Below are 27,991 nucleotides of genomic sequence, written 5' to 3' on the forward strand. Positions count from 1 at the left end.
TTTGTGAATCTTAGTATTCAGTGAGGTATTAGACACTGAAACCTCATTTTATTCTAATTTTCCTGAAGATTAGAGTAAAAAGTACATAAAGCAAAAATCTTATATAAATAAACTTTTACTTCAGGATTCTTTAAATTTCCAAAGATGCATTCTTCTTTGGTTATGTACCAGAGCAAATAATTGGAGTGAAATTAAAGGCCCTGTTTTATAACAAATATTTTTGTATATTTCAGTAAATTCAAGGAAGTTAAATATACTACTGTATGTGTGACTGCACAATATATGGCAACTTAAAGAGCTTGCCTATGTATTCGCCGTTTTAGGGTGATTATTGAAAGATATGTACTTATTGCCATTGCTGGCTTTAGATTCGTGGTTACCACAGGTTCAAGGGTAGCTTCTTTAGTATCTAACTGTGTAACTTAACTCTCTTATTAAGTTATTATAAACACAGTCTGATGATTTTTTATTTCTCTCCCTTCTTATTCCTCCTCCTCCATTCTTTATATGTTAGGTGTTTTATTCTGTACTCTTTTCTGTTTCCTTTGACGGCTTTTTTTTTTTTTTTTGAGAGGGCATCTCATATTTATTGATCAAATGGTTGTTAACAACAATAAAATTCAGTATAGAGGGGTCAGTGCTCAATGTACAATCATTAATCCATCTCAAGTCTAATTCTTGTCAGTCTCCAATCTTCTGAAGCATAACGAACAAGTTCTTACATGGTGAACGAATTCTTACATAGTGAATAAATTCTTACATGGTGAACAGTACAAGGGCATTCATCACAGAAACTTTCGGTTTTGATCACGCATTATGACCTATAAACAATCAGGTCAAATATGAATATTCGTTTGATTTTTGTACTTGATTTATATGTTGATCCCACATTTCTCCCTTTATTATTATTATTATTTTTATTTTTAATAAAATGCTGAAGTGGTAGGTAGATGCAAGATAAAGTTAGAAAACATAGTTTAGTGTTGTAAGAGAGCAATTGTAGACGATCAGGTGTGTGCCTGTAGACTATGTGCTAATCCGAGCTAGACAAGGGCAATAAAACATCCATGGATGCAGAAGCTTTCTCTCAAAACGGGGGGGTGAGGTTCTAGCTTCACCACTTGTTCCCTGATTTCTCACCTGATGGGCACCCCCTGCAACTGTGCCTGTCTTAGGTTGTTCCTTCCTTGAGGAATCTTACCCGTCTCTGGCTAACCAGTCATCTTCTGGGGCCATACAGGGAAATGTAAAGTTGGTAAGTGAGAGAGAAGCCATATTGTTTGAAAAGGTTAGCTTTTTACTTCTTTGCAGATTTATGCCCCGTGGCTTCTATGCCCAGCACTTGTCTCGAGGTATCTTTACCACCTGGAGGAATTATGATACTCGGTAAATTCGATATGAGGCACGAATTCTATTTAAGGGTTGTAATTAGGAAGGAAGAAGAAAAGCTACAGATGTAGCATATGGAAGGAAACATGGGAGGATTGATTATTTCTTTGACATATCTTCTTGTAGAGTACCTTAAGTATGTATAGGTTTTAAACTACTAACTAATTTGCACACACATATTAACATAATAGGAATACGGTGACATAAACAAAGCAAATCTATAATTACCATCCATCTCCAGTGAAGCCAAGAAAACCATTTAGGCACCCTAGGCATTTGTGAAAATTTGTCTATGATATGATGGATATTGTCCAACTGTACTTGAACCGTCTGAGAGAAATCAGACAAATTAAAGCAGCCCATTTCTGGGATCTGTTCACATCCCATATGTTCTTTTAACCGTAGATAGTCTATACTCATAAGATTTTGGAGTGCTACACCTTGCACCCCTCCCAACTCCTGGTTGAGTTCCAACAGTACAGATCCGGTCAAATTCGTTGTCTCACTGTATGCACATGCCAGCCTAGACATCTCCCTCCTCATTCCTATGGCAAGTCCAGGAGACGGTGGGCTGGATGCAGCCACAACTGCAGCATCGTCCGGATCCCTGTGGAGGCTTTTTGATGATCATCCCCCGGCACAAGTCCTCCAGAGAGTGCTGATGCCAGAAGCTCCTCCTCATATCGTATCTTAGTTCATTTTCTGGGTATCCAAGCTAGGCCTTGATCTTCTGCATAGAAACAAACAGACCCTTTGCCCACACTTTGACATGCCCTCTATACCACTGTGCAGAACTCATTGGAGGTCAGCACACAGTAACTGCTTTTTTTTTTTTTTTTTTTATTAAGAGAAAGGAATATTATCAGAAAAGAGTACCTCCATAGCTGATCCTCTGACACCCTTTAAGTGATCAACATTAAGGATATTTAAAGCATGCATTGATCTTTGACTTACCAATAGTTTTATCCTATCAAGGAGTAATCCCCCTTTTCTTTCTTTCTTTCTTTCTTTCTTTCTTTCTTTCTTTCTTTCTTTTTTTTTTTAATTTTTAATCTATACCTACATGAAGAATACTATGTTTTCTATGCTCTCCCCTATATCAGGTCCCCCCTAACAACCACATTACGATTACTGTCCATCAGCTTACCAAAATGTTGTAGAGTCACTACTTGTCCTCTCTGTGTTGTGCAGCCCACCCTCCCCTTTCTCCCTCTCCCCCATGCATGCTAATCTTAATACCCCTCTTCTTCTTCTCCCCCCCTTATCCCTCCCTGCCCACCCATCCTCCCCAGTTCCTTTCCCTTTGGTACCTGTTAGTCCATTTTTGGGTTCTGTAATTCTGCTGCTGTTTTGTTCCTTCAGTTTTTCCTTTGTTCCTATTCTCCTCAGATGAGTGAAATCATTTGGTATTTCTCTTTCTCCGCTTGGCTTATTTCACTGAGCATAATACTCTCCAGCTCCATCCATGTTGCTGCAAATGGTTGGATTTTTCTACTTCTTATGGTTGAGTAGTATTCCATTGTGTATATGTACCACATTTTCTTTATCCATTCACCTACCGATGGACATTTAGGTTGCTTCTAATTCTTGGCTATTGTAAATAGTGCTGCGATAAACATAGGGGTTTATCTGTCTTTCTCAAACTTGATTGCTGCATACTTAGGGTAAATTCCTAGAAGTGGAATTCCTGGTTCAAATGGTAGGTCTGTTTTGAGCATTTTGATGAACCTCCATACTGCTTTCCACAACGGTTGAACTAATTTACATTCCCACCAGCAGTGTAGGAGGGTTCCCCTTTCTCCACAGCCTCGCCAACATTTGTTGTTGTTTGTCTTTTGGATGGCAGCTATCCTTACTGGTGTGAGGTGATACCTCATTGTAGGTTTAATTTGCATTTCTCTGATAATTAGCGATGTGGAGCATCTTTTCATGTGTCTTTTGGCCATCTGTATTTCTTTGTTGGAGAACTGTCTGTTCAGTTCCTCTGCCCATTTTTTAATTGGGTTATTTGTATTTTGTTTGTTGAGACGTGTGAGCTCTTTATATATTCTGGACGTCAAGCCTTTATCGATGTGTCATTTTCAAATATATTCTCCCATACTGTAGGGTTCCTTTTTGTTCTATTGATGGTGTCTTTCGCTGTACAGAAGCTTTTCAGCTTAATGTAGTCCCACTTGCTCATTTTTGCTGTTGTTTTCCTTGCCCGGGGAGATATGTTCAAGAAGAGGTCACTCATGTTTATGTCTAAGAGGTTTTTGCCTATGTTTTTTTCCAAGAGTTTAATGGTTTCATGACTTACATTTAGGTCTTTGATCCATTTTGAGTTTACCTTTGTATATGGGGTTAGACAATGGTCCAGTTTCATTCTCCTACATGTAGCTGTCCAGTTTTGCCAGCACCATCTGTTGAAGAGACTGTCATTTTGCCATTGTATGTCCATGGCTCCTTTATCAAATATTAATTGACCATATATGTTTGGGTTAATGTCTGGAGTCTCTAATCTGTTCCACTGGTCTGTGGCTCTGTTCTTGTGCCAGTACCAAATTGTCTTGATTACTATGGCTTTGTAGTAGAGCTTGAAGTTGGGGAGTGAGATCCCCCCTACTTTATTCTTCTTTTTCAGGATTGCTTTGGCTATTCGGAGTCTTTGGTGTTTCCATATGAATTTTTGAATTATTTGTTCCAATTCATTGAAGAATGTTGCTGGTAATTTGAGAGGGATTGCATCAAATCTGTATATTGCTTTGGGCAGGATGGCCATTTTGACGATATTAATTCTTCCTAGCCATGAGCATGGGATGAGTTTCCATTTATTAGTGTCCCCTTTAATTTCTCTTAAGAGTGACTTGTAGTTTTCAGAGTATAAGTCTTTCACTTCTTTGGTTAGGTTTATTCCTAGGTATTTTATTCTTTTTGATGCAATGGTGAATGGAATTGTTTTCCTGATTTCTCTTTCTATTGATTCATTGTTAGTGTATAGGAAAGCTACAGATTTCTGTGTGTTAATTTTGTATCCTGCAACTTTGCTGTATTCCGATATCAGTTCTAGTAGTTTTGGAGTGGAGTCTTTAGGGTTTTTTATGTACAGTATCATATCATCTGCAAATAGTGACAGTTTAACTTCTTCTTTACCAATCTGGATTCCTTGTATTTCTTTGTTTTGTCTGATTGCCGTGGCTAGGACCTCCAGTACTATGTTAAATAACAGTGGGAAGAGTGGGCATCCCTGTCTGGTTCCCGATCTCAGAGGAAATGCTTTCAGCTTCTCGCTGTTCAGTATAATGCTGGCTGTGGGTTTATCATATATGGCCTTTATTATGTTGAGGTACGTGCCCTCTATTCCCATTTTGCTGAGAGTTTTTATCATGAATGGATGTTGAATTTTGTCAGATGCTTTTTCAGCATCTATGGAGATGATCATGTGGTTTTTGTCTTTCTTTTTGTTGATGTGGATGATGTTGATGGATTTTCGAATGTTGTACCATCCTTGCATCCCTGGGATGAATCCCACTTGGTCATGTTGTATGATCCTTTTGATATACTGTTGAATTCTGTTTGCTAATATTTTATTGAGTATTTTTGCATCTACATTCATCAGGGATATTGGTCTGTAATTTTCTTTTTTGGTGGGTTCTTTGCCTGGTTTTGGTATTAGGGTAATGTTGGCTTCATAGAATGAGTTTGGGAGTATTCCCTCTTCTTCTATTTTTTGGAAAACTTTAAGGAGAATGGGTATTATGTCTTCTCTGTGTGTCTGATAAAATTCCGAGGTAAATCCGTCTGGCCCTGGGGTTTTGTTCTTGGGTAGTTTTTTGATTACCGTTTCAATTTCTTTGCTCATAATTGGTTTGTTTAACTTTTGTGTTTCTTCCTTGGTCAGTCTTGGGAGGTTGTATTTTTCTAGGAAGTTGTCCATTTCTTTTAGGTTTTCCAGCTTGTTGGCATATAGGTTTTCATAGTAGTTTTTAATAATTCTTTGTATTTCTGTGGAGTCTGTCGTGATTTTTCCATTCTCATTTCTGATTATGTTGATTTGTGTTGATTCTCTTTTTCTCTTAATAAGTTGGGCTAGAGGCTTATCTATTTTGTTTATTTTCTCAAAGAACCAGCTCTTGGTTTCGTTGATTTTTGCTATTGTTTTATTCTTCTCAATTTTGTTTATTTCTTCTCTGATCTTTATTATGTCCCTCCTTCTGCTGACTTTAGGCCTCATTTGTTCTTCTTTTTCCAGTTTCGATAATTGTGATGTTAGACTGTTCATTTGGGATTGTTCTTCCTTCTTCAAGTGTGCCTGGATTGCTATATACTTTCCTCTTAAGACTGCTTTCGCTGCATCCCACAGAAGTTGGGGCTTAGTTGTTGTTGTTGTCATTTGTTTCTATATATTCCTTGATCTCTATTTTGATTTGTTCATTGATCCATTGATTATTTAGTAGCATGTTGTTAAGCCTCCATGTGTTTGTGAGCCTTTTTGTTTTCTTTGTAGAATTTATTTCTACATTTATACCTTTGTGGTCTGAAAAATTGGTTGGTAGAATTTCAATATTTTGGAGTTTACTGAGGCTCTTTTTGTGAGCTAGTGTGTGGTCTATTCTGGAGAATGTTCCATGTGCACTTGAGAAGAATGTATATCCTGTTGCTTTTGGATGTAGAGTTCTATAGATGTCTATTAGGTCCATCTGTTCTAGTGTGTTGTTCAGTGCCTGTGTGTCTTTACTTATTTTCTGCCCGGTGGATCTATCCTTTGGGGTGAGTGGTGTGTTGAAGTCTCCTACAATGAATGCATTGCAGTCTATTTCCCTCTTTAGTTCTGTTAGTATTTGCTTCACATATGCTGGTGCTCCTGTATTGGGTGCATATATATTTAGAATGGTTATATCCTCTTGTTGGACTGAGCCCTTTATCATTATGTAGTGGCCTTCTTTATCTCTTGTTACTTTCTTTGTTTTGAAGTCTATTTTGTCTGATATTAGTACTGCAACCCCTGCTTTCTTCTCACTGTTGTTTGCCTGAAATATGTTTTTCCATCCCTTGAATTTTAGTCTATGCTTATCTTTGGGTTTAAGGTGAGTTTCTTGTAAGCAGCATATAGATGGGTCTTGCTTTTTTATCCATTCTATTACTCTGTGTCGTTTGATTGGTGCATTAAGTCCATTTACATTTAGGGTGACTATTGAGAGATATGTACTTATTGCCATTGCAGGCTTTAGATTCGTGGTTACCAAAGGTTCAAGGTTAGCCTCTTTTGTATCTTACTGCCTAAATTAGCTCGCTTATTGAGCTGTTATATACACTGTCTGGAGATTCTTTTCTTCTCTCCCTTCTTATTCCTCCTCCTCCATTCTTCATATGTTGTGTGTTTTGTTCTGTGCTCTTTTTAGGAGTGCTCCCATCTAGAGCAGTCCCTGTAAGATGCCCTGTAGAGGTGGTTTGTGGGAAGCAAATTCCCTCAGCTTTTGCTTGTCTGGGAATTGTTTAATCCTGCCATAATATTTAAATGATATTCGTGCTGGATACAGTATCCTTGGTTCAAGGCCCTTCTGTTTCATTGCATTAATTATATCATGCCATTCTCTTCTGGCCTGTAGGGTTTCTGTTGAGAAGTCTGATGTTAGCCTGATGGGTTTTCCTTTATAGGTGATCTTTTTCTCTCTAACTGCCTTTAAAACTCTTTCCTTGTTCTTGATCCTTGCCATTTTAATTACTATGTGTCTTGGTGTTGTTCTCCTTGGATCCTTTCTGTTGGGGGTTCTGTGTAATTCCATGGTCTGTTCGATTATTTCCTCCCCTAGTTTGGGGAATTTTTAGCAATTATTTCTTCAAAGAGACTTTCTATCCCTTTTCCTCTTTCTTCTTCTTCTGGTATCCCTATAATACAAATATTATTCCTTTTGGCTTGGTCACATAGTTCTCTTAGTGTTGTTTCATTCCTGGAGATCCTTTTATCTCTATCTATGTCAGCTTCTATACGTTCCTGTTCTCTGGCTTCTATTCCTTCAATGGCCTCTTGCATCTTATCCATTCTGCTTATCAATCCTTCCAGGGAGTGTTTCAGTTCTGTGATCTCCTTCCTGACATCTGTGATCCCCCTTTGGACTTCATCCCACTGCTCTTGCATTTTTCTCTGCATCTCATCCCATTGCTTTTGCATTTTTCTCTACATCTCTGTCAGCATGTTCATGATTTTTATTTTGAATTCTTTTTCAGGAGGACTGGTTAGGTCTATCTCCTTCTCAGGTGTTGTCTCTGTGATCTTTGTCTACCTGTAGTTTTGTCTTTTCATGGTGATAGAGATAGTGTGCAGAGCTTGTACAAGTGACCGCTGGAAGAGCTTCCCTTCTTGTTGGTTTGTGGCCTTCTCCTGGGAGAATAGCAACCTCTAGTGGCTTGTGCTGGGCATCTGTGTGCAGACAGGGCTTCTGCTTCCTGCCTGGTTGCTATGGGGTTTATCTCCGCTGTTGCTGTGGGCGTGGCCTGGCTGGGGCTGCTCCTCCAAAATGGTGAAGCCCCGTTGGAGGGGGAGCGGCTGGGAGGCTATTTATCTCTGTAATGGGCCTCTGTGCTCCCTGCTGCCCAGGGGGTTAGAGTGCCCAGAGATCCCCAGATTCCCTGCCTCTGGTCTAAGTGACCTGTCCTGCCCCTTTTAGACTTCCAAGAAGCACTCTCCAAACCAAAACAACAACAGCAACAATTAGAGAGGGACCAGAAAAAAAAAAAAAGGAAAAAACACTTGATTTTTTTTTTGTCTTCAGGCGCCGGTCCCAGGCACCCGCTCACTGTTCCTGCTGCCCTGCCTCCCTAGCCCCAGGGTCCCTGTCCCTTCAAGGCTTCCAAAAAGCACCCGCCCACTGGTCCTGCAGGGAAAAACACGCGATATTCTTTGTCCTCAAGTGCCGGTCCCAGGCACCCGCTCACCAGTCCCGCCTCCCTGTCTCCCTAGCACCAGGGTCCCTGTCCCTTTAAGGCTTCCAAAAAGCACTCGCCAAAAAGAGGGAAAAAAAGGCGAAAAACGCGCCATTTCCTCCGTTCTCAGGTGCCGGTCTCAGGCACCCGCCCACTGGTCCCGCAGGGAAAAACGCGTGATATTCTTTGTCCTCAGGCACTGTTCCCTGGCACCCTCTCACCAGTCCCACCGCCCTGCCTCCCTAGCACCGGGGTCCCTGTCCCTTTAAGGCTTCCAAAAAGCACTCGCCAAAAAGAGGAAAAAAAGGGAAAAACGCGCGATTTCCTCCGTCCTCAAGTGCCAGTCTCAGGCACCCGCCCACCAGTCCCGCAGGGAAAAACGCGGGATATTCTTTGTCCTCAGACAGCGGTCCCAGGCACCCGCTCACCAGTCCCGCCGCCCTGCCTACCTAGCACCGGGGTCCCTGTCCCTTTAAGGCTTCCAAAAAGCACTCGCCAAAAAGAGAAAAAAAAGGGGAAAAATGTGCGATTTCCTCCGTCCTGAAGTGCCAGTCCCAGGCACCCGCTCACTGGTCCTGCCACCCTGCCTCCCTAGCAACGGGGTCCCTGTCTCTTTAAGGCTTCCAAAAAGCACTCGCCAAAAAAAAAAACAAAAAACCACTCTGGTTTCCTTCCACCTGCCGGGAGCCGGAGGGAGGGGCGCTCGGGTTCCACTGGGCCGGGGCTTGTATCTTATCCCCTTCGCAAGGCGCTGGGTTCTTGCAGGTGTAGATGTGGTCTGGATGTTGTCCTGTGTCCTGTGGGCTCTATTTTAGGAAGATTTTTCTTTGTTATATTTTCATAGCTCTATGTGTTTTTGGGAGGAAATTTCCACTGCTCTGCTCACGCCGCCATGTTGGCTCCGCCTCCTCCTTTGACTGCTTTTGTGAGCAGTAGATTTTATTTTTTGCCTTTAGTTAGTATTTGGTTGGTCTGCTTTCTTTGTTTTGATTTTATTTTCTCGGTTGACATCTGTTTAGCCTTAGTCGTGCTTCTATCTAGAGCAGTCCCTTTATAATATCCTGTAGAGGTGGTTTGTGGGAGGAAAATTCCCTCAACTTTTATTTGTCTGGTAATTGTTTAATCCCTCCTTCATATTTGAATGATAATCGTGCTGGATATAGTATTCTTGGTTCAAGGCCCTTCTGTTTCATTGCATTAAATATATCATGCCATTTTCTTCTGACCTGTAAGGTTTCTGTTGAGAAGTCTGATGATAACTTGATAGGTTTTCCTTTGTAGGTGACCTTTTTTCTCTTGCTGCCTTTAATACTCTTTCCTTGTCTTTGATCTTTGTCATTTTAAATATTATATGTCTTGTTGTTGTCCTCCTTGGGTCCCTTGTGTTGGGAGATACGTGGGCTTCCATGGTCTGAGAGACTATTTCCTCCCCCAGATTGGGGAAGTGTTCAGCAATTATTTCTTCAGAGATACTTTCTATCTCTTTTTCTCTCTTCGTCTTCTTTTGGTACTCCTATTATGTGAATATTGTCTGTTTGGATTGGTCACACAGTTCTCTTAAAATTCTTTCATTCCTGGAGATCCTTTTATCTCTCTCTGCTTCAGCTTCTCTGTGTTCTTGTTCTGTGATTTCTATTCCATTAATGACCTCTTCCTCCTCATACAGTCTGCTCTTAAGTCCTTCCAGAGATTGTGTTATTTCTGTAGTCTCCCCCCCAACTTTATCCTTTAGCTCTTGCATATTTCCCTGCAGGTCCATCAGCATGGTTATGACCTTTATTTTGAATTCTTTTTCAGGAAGATTGGTTAAATCTGTCTCCCCAGGCCCTCTCTTGGGGGTTGTCTGGGTAATTCTGGACTGGACCAAATTCTTCTGCCATGTGTGTCAGCTGGGAGAACAAAGCCCTTTCCTGCTTGCCCTTCTCTGCTGCCTGTGTCAGTTACCTGCACAGCTGGAGCAGCCTCCATATTAATCCCCTAAGCTGCTGTGGGCGGGGTCATGGCAGGCATGCTGGGTGTGCTCTCCTGCGAGAACGGCACCCCTTTGTGCCTTGCCCTGGTTTCCTCTGCCCATGTCGGGCAGCTGCATGCTGGTGGTGGCCTCAGGTCTGGCCCGGGCAGCTGCGCGCCGGGAGGAGATTCTGGGCGGTTGCTGTGGGCACAGTCGCTGTGTGCACAGCCCCTCTCCAGCTGCTCCACCTATGCAGGTACATGTGGCCGCTATGGGCATGCGCACCACTCTCTGGCTGCTCAGCCGCCACCTGCACGCGTGTCCACTCTCAGGCTGTTAATCCACCGCTGGTGCACGCTGCTACTCTCCGGGTGCACGGCCCCCGCGGGTGCGCACCCCCACCCTCCTGCTGCTCGGCCACTCTGTCGGGGCCTTGCTGGCTGGGGGAACAACTGGCAGGCTGCCTACTGCCGTGAGGGGCTCCAGGGGTGAGTTGCCACCCAGGTGGCTGGGTCACCTCAAGTTCCTCAGAATTCCCACCCTGCTCTGTTGAGTGTGCCAGGACGGTTCTGTCCAGGTGTGAGCCTCTGTCCCTTTAAGACTTTAAAAAAGCACTCACTTTTCTTTTGTCCCAGGAGCCAGCTGCAGGTTTCCACTCTCAGATAGTACTTTTCCGTTCCCCTAATATCCAGCACACCGTGCAATGTGTGTCTGCGCTCCCGGTGCGGATTACTGGAGCTGGTTATTTAGCAGTCCTGGATTTCCACTCCCTCCCTGCTCTGACTGCTTTCCTCCCACCCAGAGCTGGGGTGGGAAGAGCACTTGGGTCCCGCCAGGCTGTGACTTGTATCTTACCCACTTCGTGAGGTGCTGAATTCTCACAGATGTAGATGTGTCCTGGCTGTTGTACTGTATCCGATGGTCTCTCTTTTAGGAGTAGTTGTATTTGTTGTATTTTCAAAAATATATATGGTTTTGGGAGGAGATTTCCGCTGCCCTACTCACCCCACCATTTTGGCTCCTCTCTCTGTAGTGGCCCTTTTATAGGATGGTCAATCTAAGAATAAAAAGATAAATGGCAGATTGTCTGAAATGATAATTATGGCTTAAAGATGAGAGTGACTTTTGAGAATTGAAGGGAAATCTCAAAGAAAATAGGATTGGTTTGTAACCAGCCCAGCACAGTAACTTGTATATAGTAGGCATTGGTAAATGATGAATGAATGAAACATGAATATTTATGGCCTAGTATAGATGGTTAAACAGAACATCAAGTTTGTATAGAATTATACTTTTGTGTGGGATTTCCAAGTTAAATAAGAAAAGGTGAAATAGATACTTGAATTCATATTATAGAGAACAGAAGAATATAGTGAGAGAATATTAGACTTTAAAGGTAAATACTTGAGGCTAAGTCTAGCTCTAATACTTTAATAGTATAAATTTAGGCAAGTCATTAAACCTTCTTTAGCTCTAAGGATACCACCTGTTCATTCTACTTCACAAGATCATGTGAATTAATATATGTAAAAAGACTGACTTAATAAACTATTGCTATGAAAATGTAAGATGTTTCATCTGGTGATTTAGAAAAGTAGATTAGCTTTATTTTAACAATTGTCATGATTAAAAATATGTTAATTGCTAATTTACCATCTCTGAAATATTAGATTTAAGAGATTGCCATCTCTTAAAACATTTTGTAAATATTTTTGAAAATGTCTTTTACTCTTTAAAATGACTTCTTTTACAATCCATCAGTGACATATTTTCATCGGTATAGATTCATGAACTGATTTTGCAGAATACAGAATATTACTGAAAGAAATATTGTTGCCACTTTATATGTATATGAACTGCTACCTGTCACTTAAGAGCCTCTGTTTAGTGTCTATGTTTACATTTCTGTATTTTTGTAAAGCTACCCTTTAACTGAAAGAACTTAACTTTGGAATACTTTTATATTTACGTTTATTTTCTTTTTATTTAAAGTTGGCTTTATTTTATGTCATGGGATCCTAAATACTGATGCGACAGCACTGAACCTTTGGAAGCTAGCTCTTCAAAGTAGCTCTTGCCTCTCACTCTTTCGAGATGAAGTTTTCCATATTCATAAAGCTGCAGAAGACTTATTTGTAAATATAAGAGGGTAAGGCATTTTCAGTTATTTTGTCTTTTTTTTTGGAGAAGGGTAGTGAGTGGATTAAGTTTGGAGAAGAGAGAAGTGTCATATCAGTTGTTTTTAACTGTCATCCTGTTATGGTAGTATTTATGTTTTTACAAATAACATCACAAATTAAAATATCTAGTGTTTCTCTCTTTTGAAAACTTGTATTCTAGGAAGAGAAAATGTATCTGCCTTTGCAAATCATAATATGCTTTTAAACAAATATTACTAAGAAAACCATTTAGATTTTAGAATTTGAAATTTTTAGAAGTGGTATTTTAGAATACAGTGCATATGTACCAGTATATGAGTTGATAAAAAATACTTTATTAAATTGATTATAGCAATTATAGAATCAGATTGCTGCATAAAAGAAACCTTGTTACCTTTTAATAGGAAGGTGTTACAACTGATTCATTAACATTTATTCCCTATAAAGCAAATCATTTTTAGAAATTTCAGTAATTCTTAAAATTTTTAGTGCCTGCATTTCTTTCCACATGAGGGTCTATATAAAACAGAAGTTGAGGTAAGACTTGGTAGCAATATGAAATCTTTTGGAATTAGGAGAATCTAAAGTACCCTGTGACCCCCTGTACCTGAAAGTGTTGAATAATTGTGTTGGGCTTGTTAGCTTCAGATAGAAATGAAATTTACCTACATTTATTTCATATACAATTTAGTAATGAAATTATAAATAAGTAATGTAATAATAAAATAAGGCATCTATTATTTATAAGTAAAGATACATCTACCATAATTTAAGGCAGTATGTTTCAGATTTTAGTGTGCATAAGAATTATAACCTCAAATTAAAGTTGAGGTTCCTGGGCATCATCCCTAATCTGTATCTCTTATATGTGTATCTTAGACAGTTAAAGGAATCTGCATTTTTTCTTCCTAGTAATTGATTAAGCTAAAATTTACAGACACAAAAATACATAAGTTTTAGGTGTATAGTTCAGTGACTTTGCATATCAATCCTCTAGATCACCACCTAGATCAAGATACAGAATATTGTCCAAAGAAAATTCTCTTGTGCCTTTTTTTGTTTAGTCCTGCTTCCCCTGGTCTCCCTCCCCCCTGCCCCTTTTTCATGACCATTGTTCTGATATCTGTTACCATAGCTGATTCTGACATCATGAAAGTGGTTTTTCAGTCATAATAGGAGAAACAGTGCCCTATGTACTTTTCAACTCCTAATTTGGCTTTTATTTTAGGTAGTGCAGTACCTGGAAATATCCTGTGTCATATAGGCTTTGTCATTTTCTAGTTATTTCAGATAGAAAGTTATGAAATTTGTATGATATCTTAGTATATTGATAACCCTCTTCTAAATATATGTAAACATTTAGAACCAGGTAGCCTATGTAATTGAGTGAGCTTATGTTACATACAGTATGAGTAAATGTAATGACATGGAAGCAGTTGTCTTTTTATTATGATTTTTTTATGATATATTTTCCATTTAAGAGTCTTTGTATCTAAAGTTGAGAAGTTTTAATTTTTTATTAAATTGTGAGTGATCAATCCAATTTAAAATGTGAATTATAGTAGTTACTAGTCAGACCATAAATATAAGAGTTTACTCATGATAGAATACAATGACTGCAGATTTAGTATATTTTGGACATTTACTCAAAGATCATGTAAATCTTAGAGTACTTAATTTAGAAGTTGGAGTTCATGGTGTAAGTGGTTTTAGCCTGATTGTCAGGAAGATAGTTTTCTTGAACATTTTAGGAATTTTCAGTTTTTTTATGTAACATTTATTAAGTTAATATACATTTATTAGCGTTTATTTTTCAGGTGGTACCTTTAAGTGTTTGATGTTGGTGTGTTCTGTTTCTTTTAATTTAAAGTAGTCAAATAATTTCCTGCCAGTTTTCTCTACTGGAAAAATCCTATCCCCGAACATTGGCTAGTGCTGATCACTGTTCTGTTTTCTGCCTGAATTATTTTTATATGTATGAGGTAGCATAAAAAGTCAGAACTAATAACTTTGTCAGTACTTTAGATTTTTAGAAATCCCTGTTAATTACATTGGTAATACAATTTTAATGTCTCTATTCAGGCTTTGTGAAAATGTTTAATATATTAAATATTAAAATATTTACATATCAAAATATTTAAAAGATCTACATTGTGAAGTTTAATGTTGTTGTTATATTTAATATGAGAGTTAACTTTTCTAGGAGAATAACTGTACTAAGGCTACCTAAGATGATGATATCTGTAAGGTGCTAGGAAAAGATGTGAGTAGACTTTTTCCATGCATTTCCAGTTTGAGAACTAGTTTTTCTTGTTGATAATAAGTCATTTTTTATTGACTTCAGTATTTGAATAATCTTGACTACTATTGATCAAATTAAGATTAACATGGTTCTATTTTTTTTGCACATAGCTATAATAAGCGCATTAATGACATAAGAGAATGCAAAGAGGCAGCTGTGTCACATGCGTAAGTAGCTCTTTTTTCTGCTTTTAATCAAGAATTCCTTTCTTAAAATATTATTTTGTTGAAATGTGTGTGAGTTAATTGTGTGCAAAATGTGGTAGAAGTGGGGGACTTTCAATCAATGAGAAATAATATAACAGTATATTAACAGACTTGGAGTTTGTACAGATAGGTTTTAGGTATTTTTGAAGTATTGATACAAATGCGCTAAGGAAGTACTATACAGAGGACTTTCTTTTTTGGTATCATTCAAGTCTTTTTACTTACACTTTCTTATTAGAAATTATACTAGATGACTTCATTGTTAGATAAAAAAGAGCCCATCATTGGAATTAAAGTAACATTCTAAAAGTTCTGTATCATCAGACGTCATGTAAGATGTATCTTTTGAGGCAGGTGTCATCATCCCTGTTTTATAGATGAGAGACTGAAACTTAGGTGGAAACCTAAGTTCATATAACAAAGGTTGGATTTTAAGTGCATCTTCTAAAACTAATCTATTGTGTGATAACTAAATTTCTGGCATTGTATACCCCTTATACTTGTTTTTTTGGCATATTCATCATGTGTGTGTCCTTTTATTTTTGTATGTATCTAAACTTTAAAATGTTCTTGGAGCCGTATATATTTTGTATGAGGATTTGGAATACCTAGAATTTTCTGGGTTTTTTTCATGTTAATGTGTGTGAGTAAATTTTTTCTAATTTACATTTTATTTTTTAAATTCCTATTGCATGAATATTTATGATTCTTTCCTTATCTTTCAGTTTTTGAATAAGAGTGCCAAGTAGATCTTATGCCAATATCTTTATTATAGTTATAGCTCTTATTTAATCAGTTTTATATATTTAATAGGAATATACTTAATAAACAGGGATATGTATAATCAGATATTCATTGTTATATTTATGGATTTCTGTGTGGGGGGGACAAAAATATATACAGTAGGACAGTGCTTGCTTTCAGGAATTGCACAGTCTAGTTTATAAAGCTAGGATATATGGTACTAAAATTGCAGAAATTATTCAGAAATGGACAGCTGGGTATTGGGAAATTCTTCTAAAAGAATTGGTCTTGAAATTTGGGTAGGAGTTTGACAGATGGAAAGTAATAATAAACATGGTTATAAAAATAGCACAGTAAAGGCAAGGATAAATAAAAGATGGGAAAGCCATTTAATGACACAAAGAAGGTATTTGTAGGAGCTTCTGCCTCCTGAAAAATCTTTGAAAGTTGACCCTGAAATGATGTTACTTAATTGTGGAAACAGGTAAATTATAGTAGCGTTTTTTTTCCCTGTAGTGGTTCAATGCACAGAGAAAGACGCAAGTTTTTAAGGTCTGCACTGAAAGAGTTGGCTACTGTCCTTTCTGATCAACCTGGCTTGCTGGGTCCCAAGGTAATATTGATTTAATTCTTATTTCAACTGCAAGTATTTCATATTAAAATAAAAAAAAATTCTTTGTGAATTTTACCAAAATTTGAGTCAGGGACTACATAAAAGGATTTTATACTTAACTGAGAATGAATTTTCAGAGTTGACCCTCATATGTCACACCTTCCTGTGTTTTCCTCTCATCTTGCTTATATGCATGCTCTCCCTGATACATATTTCCAAGTTCTCCTCTTTCCTTTCATTTCTGTTTTGAACTTGATTATTAATGAGTTCCTGCCAAGGACTTTTCACTTAGAGAAAGATTATGAATGGGTTATATTTTTAATCTTTGCATAAGAGTGAGCAATGTTATTTTTTTTTTAATTAGGCACTTTTTGTTTTTATGGCATTATCCTTTGCCCGTGATGAAATTATCTGGCTACTTCGTCATGCAGATAACATGCCAAAGAAGAGTGCAGATGACTTTATAGATAAGTAAGTTATGAACATTAAAAAATTTTTTTTGAATATTTTGATTTTATGGGCTATGGAATTTGGGGACTTTGAAGTAAAATTATTTTGAAAAGTCTTTTTTTAGGGCTTTTAATATTTGTCGTAATAGAGGACTATTTGTAATATATCATTAAATGATATGAGTTAAAATGCAAGGCAACATTAGCTTACAATTAGGGCTCTTAACATCTCTTCTCTCTAGAGCTCTAAGTTGCCATAAAGTTCCTGTTTGTTTTCTTGCTATATACAGTACTGTTTCCTATGGAACTCATTTTTTAAATGATTTACTACACAAAAATTTAAACAGGAACTCATACTGAGTAGTGTTGCAACCAAGTGTGTCATTTGAAATGTTTTTCATTTTAGTCCACAGTCTCTCCGTAGGAATTACATAAATGAAGCAGAGAAATGAGAGCATACAGAAAAATCTTATTCCTAATCCTCTATCCTCTTTCATTTTTGATTTTTTAGTGTTGTATTTATGAAATGTCCTAACGTTATTTTTATTTTGGATTTTCCTCTGTCAAATTTTTAGTTTTAGCTTTTTTTTTGCTTTTCACAATTTCTTCAGTCATATGAAATGCTTTAGTAATTGACAGTAAGCATTTCACAATTTTTTTCTAAGAAAAAAACTTCCTACAGTATTAAAGGCATTTTGTATTTTCCTTAATAACAATTTAGGTTTTGAAATATTTTTCTTGGGTTTTTTAAAAAGGCACATTGCTGAATTAATATTTTACATGGAAGAGCTCAGAGCACATGTAAGAAAATATGGACCTGTAATGCAGAGGTATTATGTACAGTACCTTTCTGGTTTTGATGCTGTTGTCCTCAATGAACTTGTACAGGTAAAAACTCATATTATTCTCTCTTTTTCCTTCCTTTCCTCCTTTCCAGTAACTGATTTGTTTCCTGAACAAACAGTTACAAAATAAAATCTTGTGCCAAGTTGGTAGATATACAAATGTAAATAAGTCACGGCCATATCTTGTCAGAGTCATCTAGGGGGAGATAACATTTAGTTGTAGGCCACTGTGAAAGGCATTATGCTTAAGTGTGTACAAAGCTCAGAGTGATCACAGTGCAGGGAGTGATTCTTCATCCTGGGGGTGGAGGTGTACAGTAACCACATTCTAGTGGGCCTTGCAGAAGAGGAAATTAATCATAAATCAGACACATTACTTAGAAAGATCACCCTAGTTCAGTGTGGATGATGGATTACTGGGGCCAAGAGAGGAGTCAGAGAGATTAGAAGAAAAAATAACTGCAGTAGGTTAGGTAAGAGTTTATGAGAGCCTAAACTTGGACAACGGCTATGGAAATAAAAAGATGATGGAGACATTATAATTAACAAAATAGTAGAGGAAAGGTAGAAGATAAATCTTTTTGCATAGTGTACTAGATTATGGCCATTAAAAAAAGAAAAAAATCTAGATAGTCTAATTTAATTAAGTGTCCCAATTTTTATTCAATCTGGGTTTTTCTCAATTTTTAGTCTTAGGGCTTTTGTTTTGTTATTTGCTTTAATTTCTTTATTAAGTCTTTTTTATCCTGATACAAATTTATTTTTGTTCCAAATAAATTGACTGTAAGGAAGGTAGTATTTCTTATTTTGCCTCATTTTACAGAATCACAGATACCTAAAAACTACCATTAACATAGTATAAAGGAAGAACAGGATGAATTGTCTTGCATTAAGACTATTCTAAAACCACTGCTTTTCCAGAGGAATAGTAATACTATGAAATGCTAATTTTTTTCAAACCGACCTAAAAATGCAAAAAAGAAAAATTGTTTATGTAATAGCTGACCTTGATTTATATAACTGTCCTAGTGTATTTCCTCTTTCATTCACTACTGTCCTAGTGCATTTCTTCTTTCATCCACTAGGTGGGGCTCATATGCTTCCTTTTAGTGTGTCAATTTAAATAGCGAATAGAAGAAAATCTGTTTTTATCCCTAGAAGGTATTGCTTGGCTGCAATTTTATTTGACTAGTTATTACTTCTCAGATAAACCAGTTATCACCTAGGGGGAGATAACATTTAGTTGTAGTCCAGTGTGAAAGGCATTATGCTGTAAGTGTGTACAAAGCTCAGAGTGGATACAATGCAGGGAATGATTCTTTATCCCTGCATTGTGTGTACTCTATATCACAATCTAAAAAGTAAACCTGACTCCTAGTTTCATGTCACTTTGAAACTTGTGGCTGGTTGGATATTTGTTAATAAATTACAGGTTTATTTTATAGCTTTAACATTTTTAAGTCACTGTGTCTTTTTTATAAATAAACTATTTTAACAATACTGAGAAAATTTATTATTTTTTCTGGATTATAGTAATAGTAGTAGCAACAATAATACTAGTATTAATAATTATAAGACTTATTGATAGTATATTTTATTATATCTGTACAATTCTGTGAGGGTAGGTGTAGTTATACATTTAGCTGTTTAAGAGAAAAGACTATGAAACTTGGTCAGTATCATACAGTTCATAAATAATAGAGCCAGTATTTGAACCCGGGTTTAACTCCAACACCTGAATTTTTTACCACCCCCTTCTGTTGTGAAGTTTAGACATGGTGTTTTTAACCATTTTCTAGGATTTAAATTTAGGAATAATAAGATTAACCTGCCAATTGTAGTCCATTGTAATACTTGTTAAATTCTTCTATTGTGGCAAAATACATAACATAAAATTTATCATACTTAACCATTTTAAGTATGCAGAGTATAGTGACATGATGTATATTCATGTTGTTGTATAGGTCTTAATGTTTTGAAAGTTTATGCTGTTAGTGAGCTAAGCATCCACTTAAAAAAATTTATTATTTGACATCGACTTCTGAAGTAGCTTATCAAGTATTCATTTTTTAGCCAGTTTGAGAGAGATTTTTTTTTTAATCCTAATTTTGTTGAGATATAGTTTACAAAAATCACCTCATTTTTAGTGTAGGTTTAAATTTTGGCAACTATACACATTCATGTGTCCACCACTACAGTCAAGATGTTAAGTTTTCATGTGCAACTTTGTAGTTGATTCCCTCTAAAGACCTCTAACAAATACTTGTTGCTTTATGTCACCTTTTGCCTTTAAAAAGAAGTAAAAATTCATATAAAATGGAATCATATTGACTTGTTTTTTATTTCTTTGAATTAGCATAGTATTTTTGAGATTCATCCGTGTCATTATGTGTAGCAACGTTTCATTTCTGTTTATTGCTAAATAAAAAATATTCCATAGTATGGATAGACCAGTTTTATCCATCCACCAGTTGATACACATAGGAATTGCTTCCCAATTAGATGTTCTTAACATGACATTATTTTTCTTCCTTTTCCAGAATCTTTCTGTTTGCCCTGAAGATGAATCAATTATCATGTCCTCTTTTGTTAATACTATGACTTCCCTAAGTGTAAAACAAGGTAATAAGTCTTAAGAAAAAGCATATTTTCTTCTGATTAAGTTTCAGATTTGATCATTAAAGAGAGGATTTAACAAGTAATTTTTACATAATCATCTGTCTTATTTTTGGACGTATTTAATCTGTTTTATTTTATTAAATTAATTTTGTTCTCCCTGAAGAAAAACTTTGCAAAACAGTTATGTGATGACATTTATAAAAATCATAAGAATTATAGCTTGGAATTTCTTACTATTCAGGAGGGAAAAAAGGCATTTTGTAATTTAAAAAAAAATGGATACCACTGATAAAATGTTTAATCTCTGCCAGGCATTTATATATATTATTCTGGTTAATCCACATCAGTTTTAAAAAGCTGTTACTACTTTTATTTGACAGATTCAGAAACTCAAGGTTTGAGAGTTAATCTGTCAGTTATTTAACATGATTTGCCCATGCTCTAACAAGTATTAAAGATTATAATCGAAATTTTAAGTTCAGGTCTGTCAATCTCAATAGCTGATGTTGTATAATAGACCTGCCTCTCCATTATTTGACTACTCCATTTCAATAGATTGATATGATGTTTTGCTTTTGTAATCTTTAAGTAGAAGGTATCAGAAATCTTGAAAATTTCTGAGTAATAAATACATTTATTTTAGTTTAATCAGTTGTTATAGTTATCATACTTAAGTAATGAAAGTATTGTAAACTTGCCTGGTGATAATTTGGTGTATATATAGTTATTTTGAGGGGCTTCAGCGTGCTATCCAAAGTTGCTATTTGTAAGATTCTTTAAGCTCTGTTAAGCTCCTTCAAATGACATATAAGCACACTGAGAATCATAGCATTTTGGAGCAGTCTGTACTTTGCACTTCTAACTGGCTCCTTTATCATCATCTTTATAGGACTTGAGAGTTATTTTGCTCTCTTAGCTTTTAATTCTTTTTAACTTGTACTAAAATACACATAAAACAAAATAACTCTTACTATTTTTAAGTGTATAGTTCACTAGTGTTAAGTGTACTCATATGGTTGTGCAACCAATCTCCAGAACTTTTTCATCTTGCAAAACTGAAACTCTACAGCTAGTAAATAACAACTCCCAATTTTCTTTCTTCCCAGCTACTGGCATCCACAATTCTACTTTGTATTTCTATGATTTCAACTATTCTAGATACCTCACATAAATGGAATCATGTAGTCACTAATTTCACTAGCTAATGTTCTCAGCTATGTTGTAGTGTATGTCAGAATTTCCTCCCTTTTTAAGGGAGGAATCACATTTTTATCCATTCATCTGTTGATGGGCATTTGGGTTACTTCCACATTTTGTGAATAATATTGCTGTGAACATGGTTGTAACAAATGCCTCTTCAAGACCCTACTTTTAATTATTGTGCATATATGGCCAGAAGTGAAAGTGTTTTAGCTCTTAAATTTTAAAATGCAATTATAGATTTGTGAAAACATTAATTTTCTTTTCTTTTTTTCTTTGTAGTTGAAGATGGGGAAGTATTTGATTTCAGAGGAATGAGATTAGATTGGTTTAGATTACAGGTAAGATTAATTTAATGCTCTCTACTGTCATTCTTTTTTTTTAATTGAATACCTTAGTTAACATGAGAACATTATTTAACTTGAAAAAGTACTCATTGTCTACCTATTGGAAAGAGTTTTTTTGCACAACTAACCATAGTCTTTAATTCATAGAAAAAAGCTTTTTATTGAGATACAATTAATATATATTACATTAGTTTCAGGTTTACAACATGATGATTCAGTATGTGTACATACTGTGAAATAATCACTACAATAAGTCTAGTTAACATTTGTCATCACACATATTACAAATTTTGTGTGTGTGTGATGAGAACTTCTAAGATCTATTCTCTTAGCAACTTTCAAATATACAGTATGGTATTATTAACTATAGTCACCATGCTATATGTTACATCCCAAAGACTTATTTTATAATTGGAAGTTTACACCTTTTTAACCACCTTTACCCATTTTGCCCATCCAGTTTCCCACCTATGGCAACCACCAATCCTTTGTCTAAATCTATGAGTTCAGTTTAGTTTTTTTCTAATTTTTTTTAGATTCTACATGTAAGTGAGATCGTAAGTTCTTTGTCTTTTTCTGTCTGGCTTGTGTCACCTAGTATAAGCACCTTCAAGGTCCATCCAAGGTTGCAAATGGCAAGATTTCCCCCCTTTTTTGGCTGAATAGTATTCCATGTGCATCTGTGTGTTTGTGTGTCTTTGTGTATGTATACACACAACTTTTTTATCTATTCATCCATCGATGGACACTTAGATTGTTTCCATGTCTTCTCTGTTGTAGATAATGCTGCCATGAACATGGGGGTGCAAATATCTTCCTGAGTAGTAGTAGTTTTTAGATACCTATAAGTGGAATTGTTGGATCATGTGGTATTTTTATTTTTAGTTTCTTGAGGAACGTCCATATGTTTTCTGTAGTGGCTACATTCATTTACAGTCCCACCAACAGCACATGAGGGATCCTTGTCTGACAGGTGTGGGGTGGATGTCTCACTGTAGTTTTGATTTTTATTTATCTCATAATTAGTGATGTTGAACACCTTTTCATGTATGTAGGCCATCTGTGTATCTTTGGAAAAGAAGAGTAGCCAGCAGTAAGCTCACAGGCCATAGTGACCATTTCCTAGTCTAATGCCAAAAACTCCATTTTCTGAAATGCAGAAATAAGTGGTATTAGACTTTAAAAGTTTTCATTTAATATATAATTCTCCCATAAATAGTTTTTAAGGACTTTTAAAAGTCAAGCCTAAAATCTGTGTATGTACTGTAAATTTAATGATAGAATTTAATTGTCCCTTAAATATTTCTAGGAATTATGGGAAAACTGTGGCTCAGTATTTTTAATAACTTCATGTTTTCAAAATATGTATACTTAAAATAATAATAGTTTGTTTTCACTATAAAAAGTTAAAGTATCCACAGGTGAAGTGAAGAATAACAGTTAACACTTTCACAGTCTCATTCTCTGAAAATACTTCTAAAACTGGTCTATATCCTGTTAGGTGTTCAGAGATATAAGTGGGGTTCTGCTATATACTCTTCTGCAACTTAAAAAAATAAAATCTTTATTTGCTTAATTAGAAAGTGAAAATGTAAGCAGAACATGTTTGCAGAAGAGATTTTTAGATGGGTACAGTGTCAGGAAGGACTCTTAGGCAGAGCGTACATTTTTGGCAGTCTGCTTAGTTCACTGAGGTGCTTTTGCTTTTCTTAGGTTCTTTCCTTCTAACCTCAAAATATACAGGCACTTTTTCTCTCTGTTCTGTGTTCCATAGCAGTATATTTTTAAAGATGATTTTATAAATGAGGCCACAAGTATGATGATAAATTAACTACAGTTTCTTCAGAAGGGAGAAAGCTTTTTTCAATTTGGAATTGCTAGTAATGGCTTTATAGAGAAAGCAGCATTTGGCCAGGGAGCATTTGAAAGGATTGGTAGCATTTGAACAGGAAAATAGCTTGCACAGGAAATGGCAAAGTGAGGAAAGGGCAAGTAAAGAGACTTTTTAAGCATAAAATATTAACTACAAGAAGGAACACGTTTTCACAAGAGATGTAAATGATCTGACTTTGATCAGTGGTATGAGGACAACAGTTACTAGGTATAAATGCATGGCTGGCCAGAGAGAGGTGTAAAATTGTTTAGATATCAGTAGTTCTTGAGTAGAGCAGGGCCAGAAATACAAGCCTTTGGGAGAATTCTATAGTATGTTTTGTGCCTTCACTGGAGTCCTCTCCAATCTTGATCATCATGTCATTGGCCTTTTATCGATCCCCTTGATCTTTTTTTTCTAATCTTAAAAGAAGAGTTTCTCTCCATACGTATTCTTTGTAATTTTTTTGTACTTCCTAAGGCATCTCATTGCCCCCCCTCCTTTTTTAGTAACATGTTTCTACTTCCATTCTTAATGAAACATTTCAGATAAGTTTTAAATTAAATCTCACTATGTCACCATCCATTTCATCTGAATTTATTTTCATAGGAATATTTTAATTCAGAACTTTTAAAATGAAGTTCAAGTAATGAAAGTCTTCATTGAACTCATGGCCACAAATGGTTCCTCTTTATACTCTAAAGCTAATTAAAGTAAATTAAACTTCAATTAGACTGTCATAAATGTCTACAGTATATCTTGCCATCAGAATATTGCCATCATTATTCCTCATACTCTCCCCTTTCTGGCTGATAAAATAACAAAATATGAGACCCTGCTTTCTTTGTGGAGCCTGTATCTCATTGAGTGGTAACTTTATCCATGTAGTGGCCTCTTGCCATTTTAGGGGCTGAAATTTGATTTTTATCCTACTTATAAGGTGGTAATTATCTCGTCTCATACTGTTTTATGGAAATTGGCAAGAGACATGGGGCATCTGGACCAGAGACAAAGGACTTAGGCGCTGCACAGGAAGCAGCATGAGCATCAGCATACATGCATCATTTTCCCTTGCTTCCTTGTCCCATGGAGTGATGCAGAGGGACCAAGATGAATGCTTTATGTATGCAGTGAGTTTATGTTGCATCTAAGGAACACAAAGTTGGATGAATCCTCTGTTGTATCATCAACAGTAAGCATACTTTCTTTGTTCCAGAGGGAGGCATTACCTCATTCCTGAAGTTTGGTGGCTGCTAATACAATCCTGAGAAATGGTCTGAGTAATGTGTGGTCTTGCCCTTCTAATCTTGGCATATCCAAGATGTGTAGGTGCACACGAGGAGTTTCCTCCATGGAGTAGTTTCTCCCAGAATCCAGAACCTTGGCCATCATCCATAATGGATGATACCCACCACATCTGATCATTTCCCAGATTAAACTCTTTTCAAAAACTGCCAACGCCCTAAACCAGACCATCATAATCATATCTGGATTGTTGCCACCACTACCTTCTAACAGATCTCTGCTTCCTGTTTGCTTTCTATCCATCCTTTCCCATTACATTCTCTACAAACAAGTCTTTCTAAAACAGCAGTTGGCTATACAAGAAACTTCAGTGGTTCTCCAAAAACTTTCAGTTGTTTTGAAATAGTATACAAAGGTCTGCATGATCTGGTTAAATCGCTTCTTTCACCATTTCCCTTCTTTTTTTTTTTTTTTCCACTCAAATTGTAGACATAGTGAAGAGTGCTTAAGCTATAGACACCCCTCTTATTTTTGTTCTCTGCCCTTTATGCCCACTGTTGGACAGAATTCTGCTCTTTGTGGTTGGTACCCCTATAGTGGAATATCTTTCCCTGTAACATATCCTGATGGTTTTGGTTAAGTCCTATCACATTTTTGGCCAATCTGCACTAATTTTTACTATCTTCAATGCTTTTCTAGAATCTTATCAATTAGTACAGTGTATTATACTATCCAGTTTTGAGTGATTCAGTATAATCTGAAACCTCACTGAATCAATGTGTGTAATACTATCATCTGACTGTTCCCTGCGTATGCTTCTCTTAAACTAGAATGAAAATTTCTTCGGGTAGGATTATCATGACAATTCACTGTTTATACTTTTGATATTGTAACTTCAGTTCCTTTGGGGTTCAAGATGAATAATTATTCGATTCTGTTTTATGGGCAGTAGTATAAGTAGTTTGTTTACATAGACGAATTCTTGATAGGAATTTCAAGTTTGGATCACTTTAGACAATTTTAAAAGGTAATGTTACTGTTACAGTGTCTCTAAACTTTGTTTTTCAATAGTGGTGTTTTTTTTTTTTTGTTTTTTTTTTTTTTTGAGAGGGCATCTCTCATATTTATTGATCAAATGGTTGTTAACAACAATAAAATTCAGTATAGGGAGGTCAACGCTCAATGTACAATCATTAATCCATCTCAAGCCTAATTCTCGTCAGTCTCCAATCTTCTGAAGCATAATGAACAAGTTCTTACATGGTGAACGAATTCTTACACAGTGAATAAATTCTTACATGGTGAACAGTACAAGGGCATTCATCACAGAAACTTTCGGTTTTGATCATGCAATATGACCTATAAACAATCAGGTCAAATATGAATATTCGTTTGATTTTTGTACTTGATTTATATGTTGATCCCACATTTCTCCTATTATTATTATTATTTTTATTTTTAATAAAATGCTGAAGTGGTAGGTAGATGCAAGATAAAGGTAGAAAACATAGTTTAGTGCTGTAAGAAGGCAAATGTAGATGATCAGATGATCAGGTGTGTGCCTATGGACTAAGTATTAATCCAGGCTAGACAAGGGCAGCAAGACATCCACGGATGCAGAAGATTTCTCTCAAAGCAGGGGGGGTGAGGTTCTGAGCCTCACCTCTGTTGATCCCCAAATTCTCACCTGATGGCCCCCCTGCGACTGTGCCTGTCTTAGGTTGTTCCTCCCTTGAGGAATCTTACCCGTCTCTGGCTAACCAGTCATCTTCCAGGGCCATACAGGGAAATGTAAAGTTGGTAAGTGAGAGAGAAGCCATATTGTTTGCAAAGGTTAGCTTTTTACTTCTTTGCAGATTTATGCCTTGTGGCTTCTATGCCCAGCACTTGTCTCAAGGTATCTTTACCCCTGGAGGAATTATGATACACGGTAAATTCGATATGAGCCACGAATTCTATTTAAGGGTTGTTGTTGTTTTTTTGAGAGGGCATCTCTCATATTTATTGATCAAATGGTTGTTAACAACAATAAAATTCTGTATAGGGGACTCAATGCACAGTCATTGATCAACCCCAAGCCTAATCTCAACAGTCTCCAATCTTCTGAAGCATAACGAACAAGTTCTTACATGGTGAACCAGTTCTTACATAGTGAATAAGTTCTTACATGGTGAACAGTGCAAGGGCAGTCATATCACAGAAACTTTCGTTTTTGATCACGCATCATGAACTATAAACAATCAAGTCAGATATGATTATTCGTTTGATTTTTATACTTGATTTATATGTGAATCCCACATTTCTCCCTTATTATTATTATTATTAGTAGTAGTAGTATTATTTTTAAATAAAATGCTTAAGTGGTAGGTAGATGCAAGATAAAGGCAGAAAACATAATTTAGTGCTGTAAGAGGGCAATAGCGGTGTTTTTTTTCCCTGTAGAATGACAAGGCTAAAGTTACTGGTTTATAGTTAAACTACTTCTGTTTTTGCTGTATTTTTACAGGCATATACTAGTGTCTCTAAGGCTTCACTTAGCCTTGCAGATCACAGAGAACTTGGAAAGATGATGAATACGATAATTTTTCATACAAAAATGGTAGACTCCTTGGTGGAAATGTTGGTGGAAACATCAGATCTCTCCATATTTTGGTATGTTGTCATTTTCTGTAAATCAGAATTTGAAATATTTATTATCCAAAGAGATTTTTCGTGATTATTTTTATGTTACAGTCTTTAAGACAGTTCAGTAACAGACTCTTAAGAAGAAATAGTGGACAATTTGCTGTTATAACAAAAATAACTTAGTCAGGTTGGGGTTTTATGTCTTTAATTCTCTGCAGAACAACTCTTGCTGATGTGAATTTATGTTTTACACTTTCTTTGAGGAGAAGATAGAAAGACATTTACTTCAAATTGCTTTTAAAGGACCTCTTTTTGCATCATTAGATTAAGGAGAAAAAGTTGTGGATCAGAGCCAAATAGAACAAAGGTTGGAAATGAAATACCAAATAATTTCACTCTACAGTATTAAATTAGACACTATTATTAGGATGATGTGGTGACTACTCCCACCATAGTGCTCCACTCTCTTTTGCTTCTATCATGCCCTCTTTAGTTACAGTAGTTCACAACTTTTCTTCCCT

The 27,991-nt window shown here is 36.4% G+C and overlaps 1 protein-coding gene across 2 annotated transcripts in view; it reads left to right on the forward strand.

Moving 5' to 3' along the window:
• The window catches only part of NCKAP1 (NCK associated protein 1), a 113,216-nt gene that overhangs the window by 44,521 nt on the left and 40,704 nt on the right, over positions 1-27,991 (forward strand). For both annotated transcript variants that reach the window (XM_073218584.1, XM_073218585.1), the window contains 8 exons: positions 12,236-12,392; positions 14,815-14,871; positions 16,171-16,267; positions 16,632-16,738; positions 17,472-17,604; positions 20,102-20,183; positions 21,663-21,721; positions 27,352-27,497. In XM_073218584.1, coding sequence (XP_073074685.1) covers positions 12,236-12,392; positions 14,815-14,871; positions 16,171-16,267; positions 16,632-16,738; positions 17,472-17,604; positions 20,102-20,183; positions 21,663-21,721; positions 27,352-27,497 — 838 coding nt within the window. The remainder of the gene's footprint in view (positions 1-12,235; positions 12,393-14,814; positions 14,872-16,170; positions 16,268-16,631; positions 16,739-17,471; positions 17,605-20,101; positions 20,184-21,662; positions 21,722-27,351; positions 27,498-27,991) is intronic.

The sequence above is a fragment of the Manis javanica genome, chromosome 12 (assembly GCF_040802235.1).
Source record: "Manis javanica isolate MJ-LG chromosome 12, MJ_LKY, whole genome shotgun sequence".
NCBI classification, from domain to species: Eukaryota; Metazoa; Chordata; class Mammalia; order Pholidota; family Manidae; genus Manis; species Manis javanica.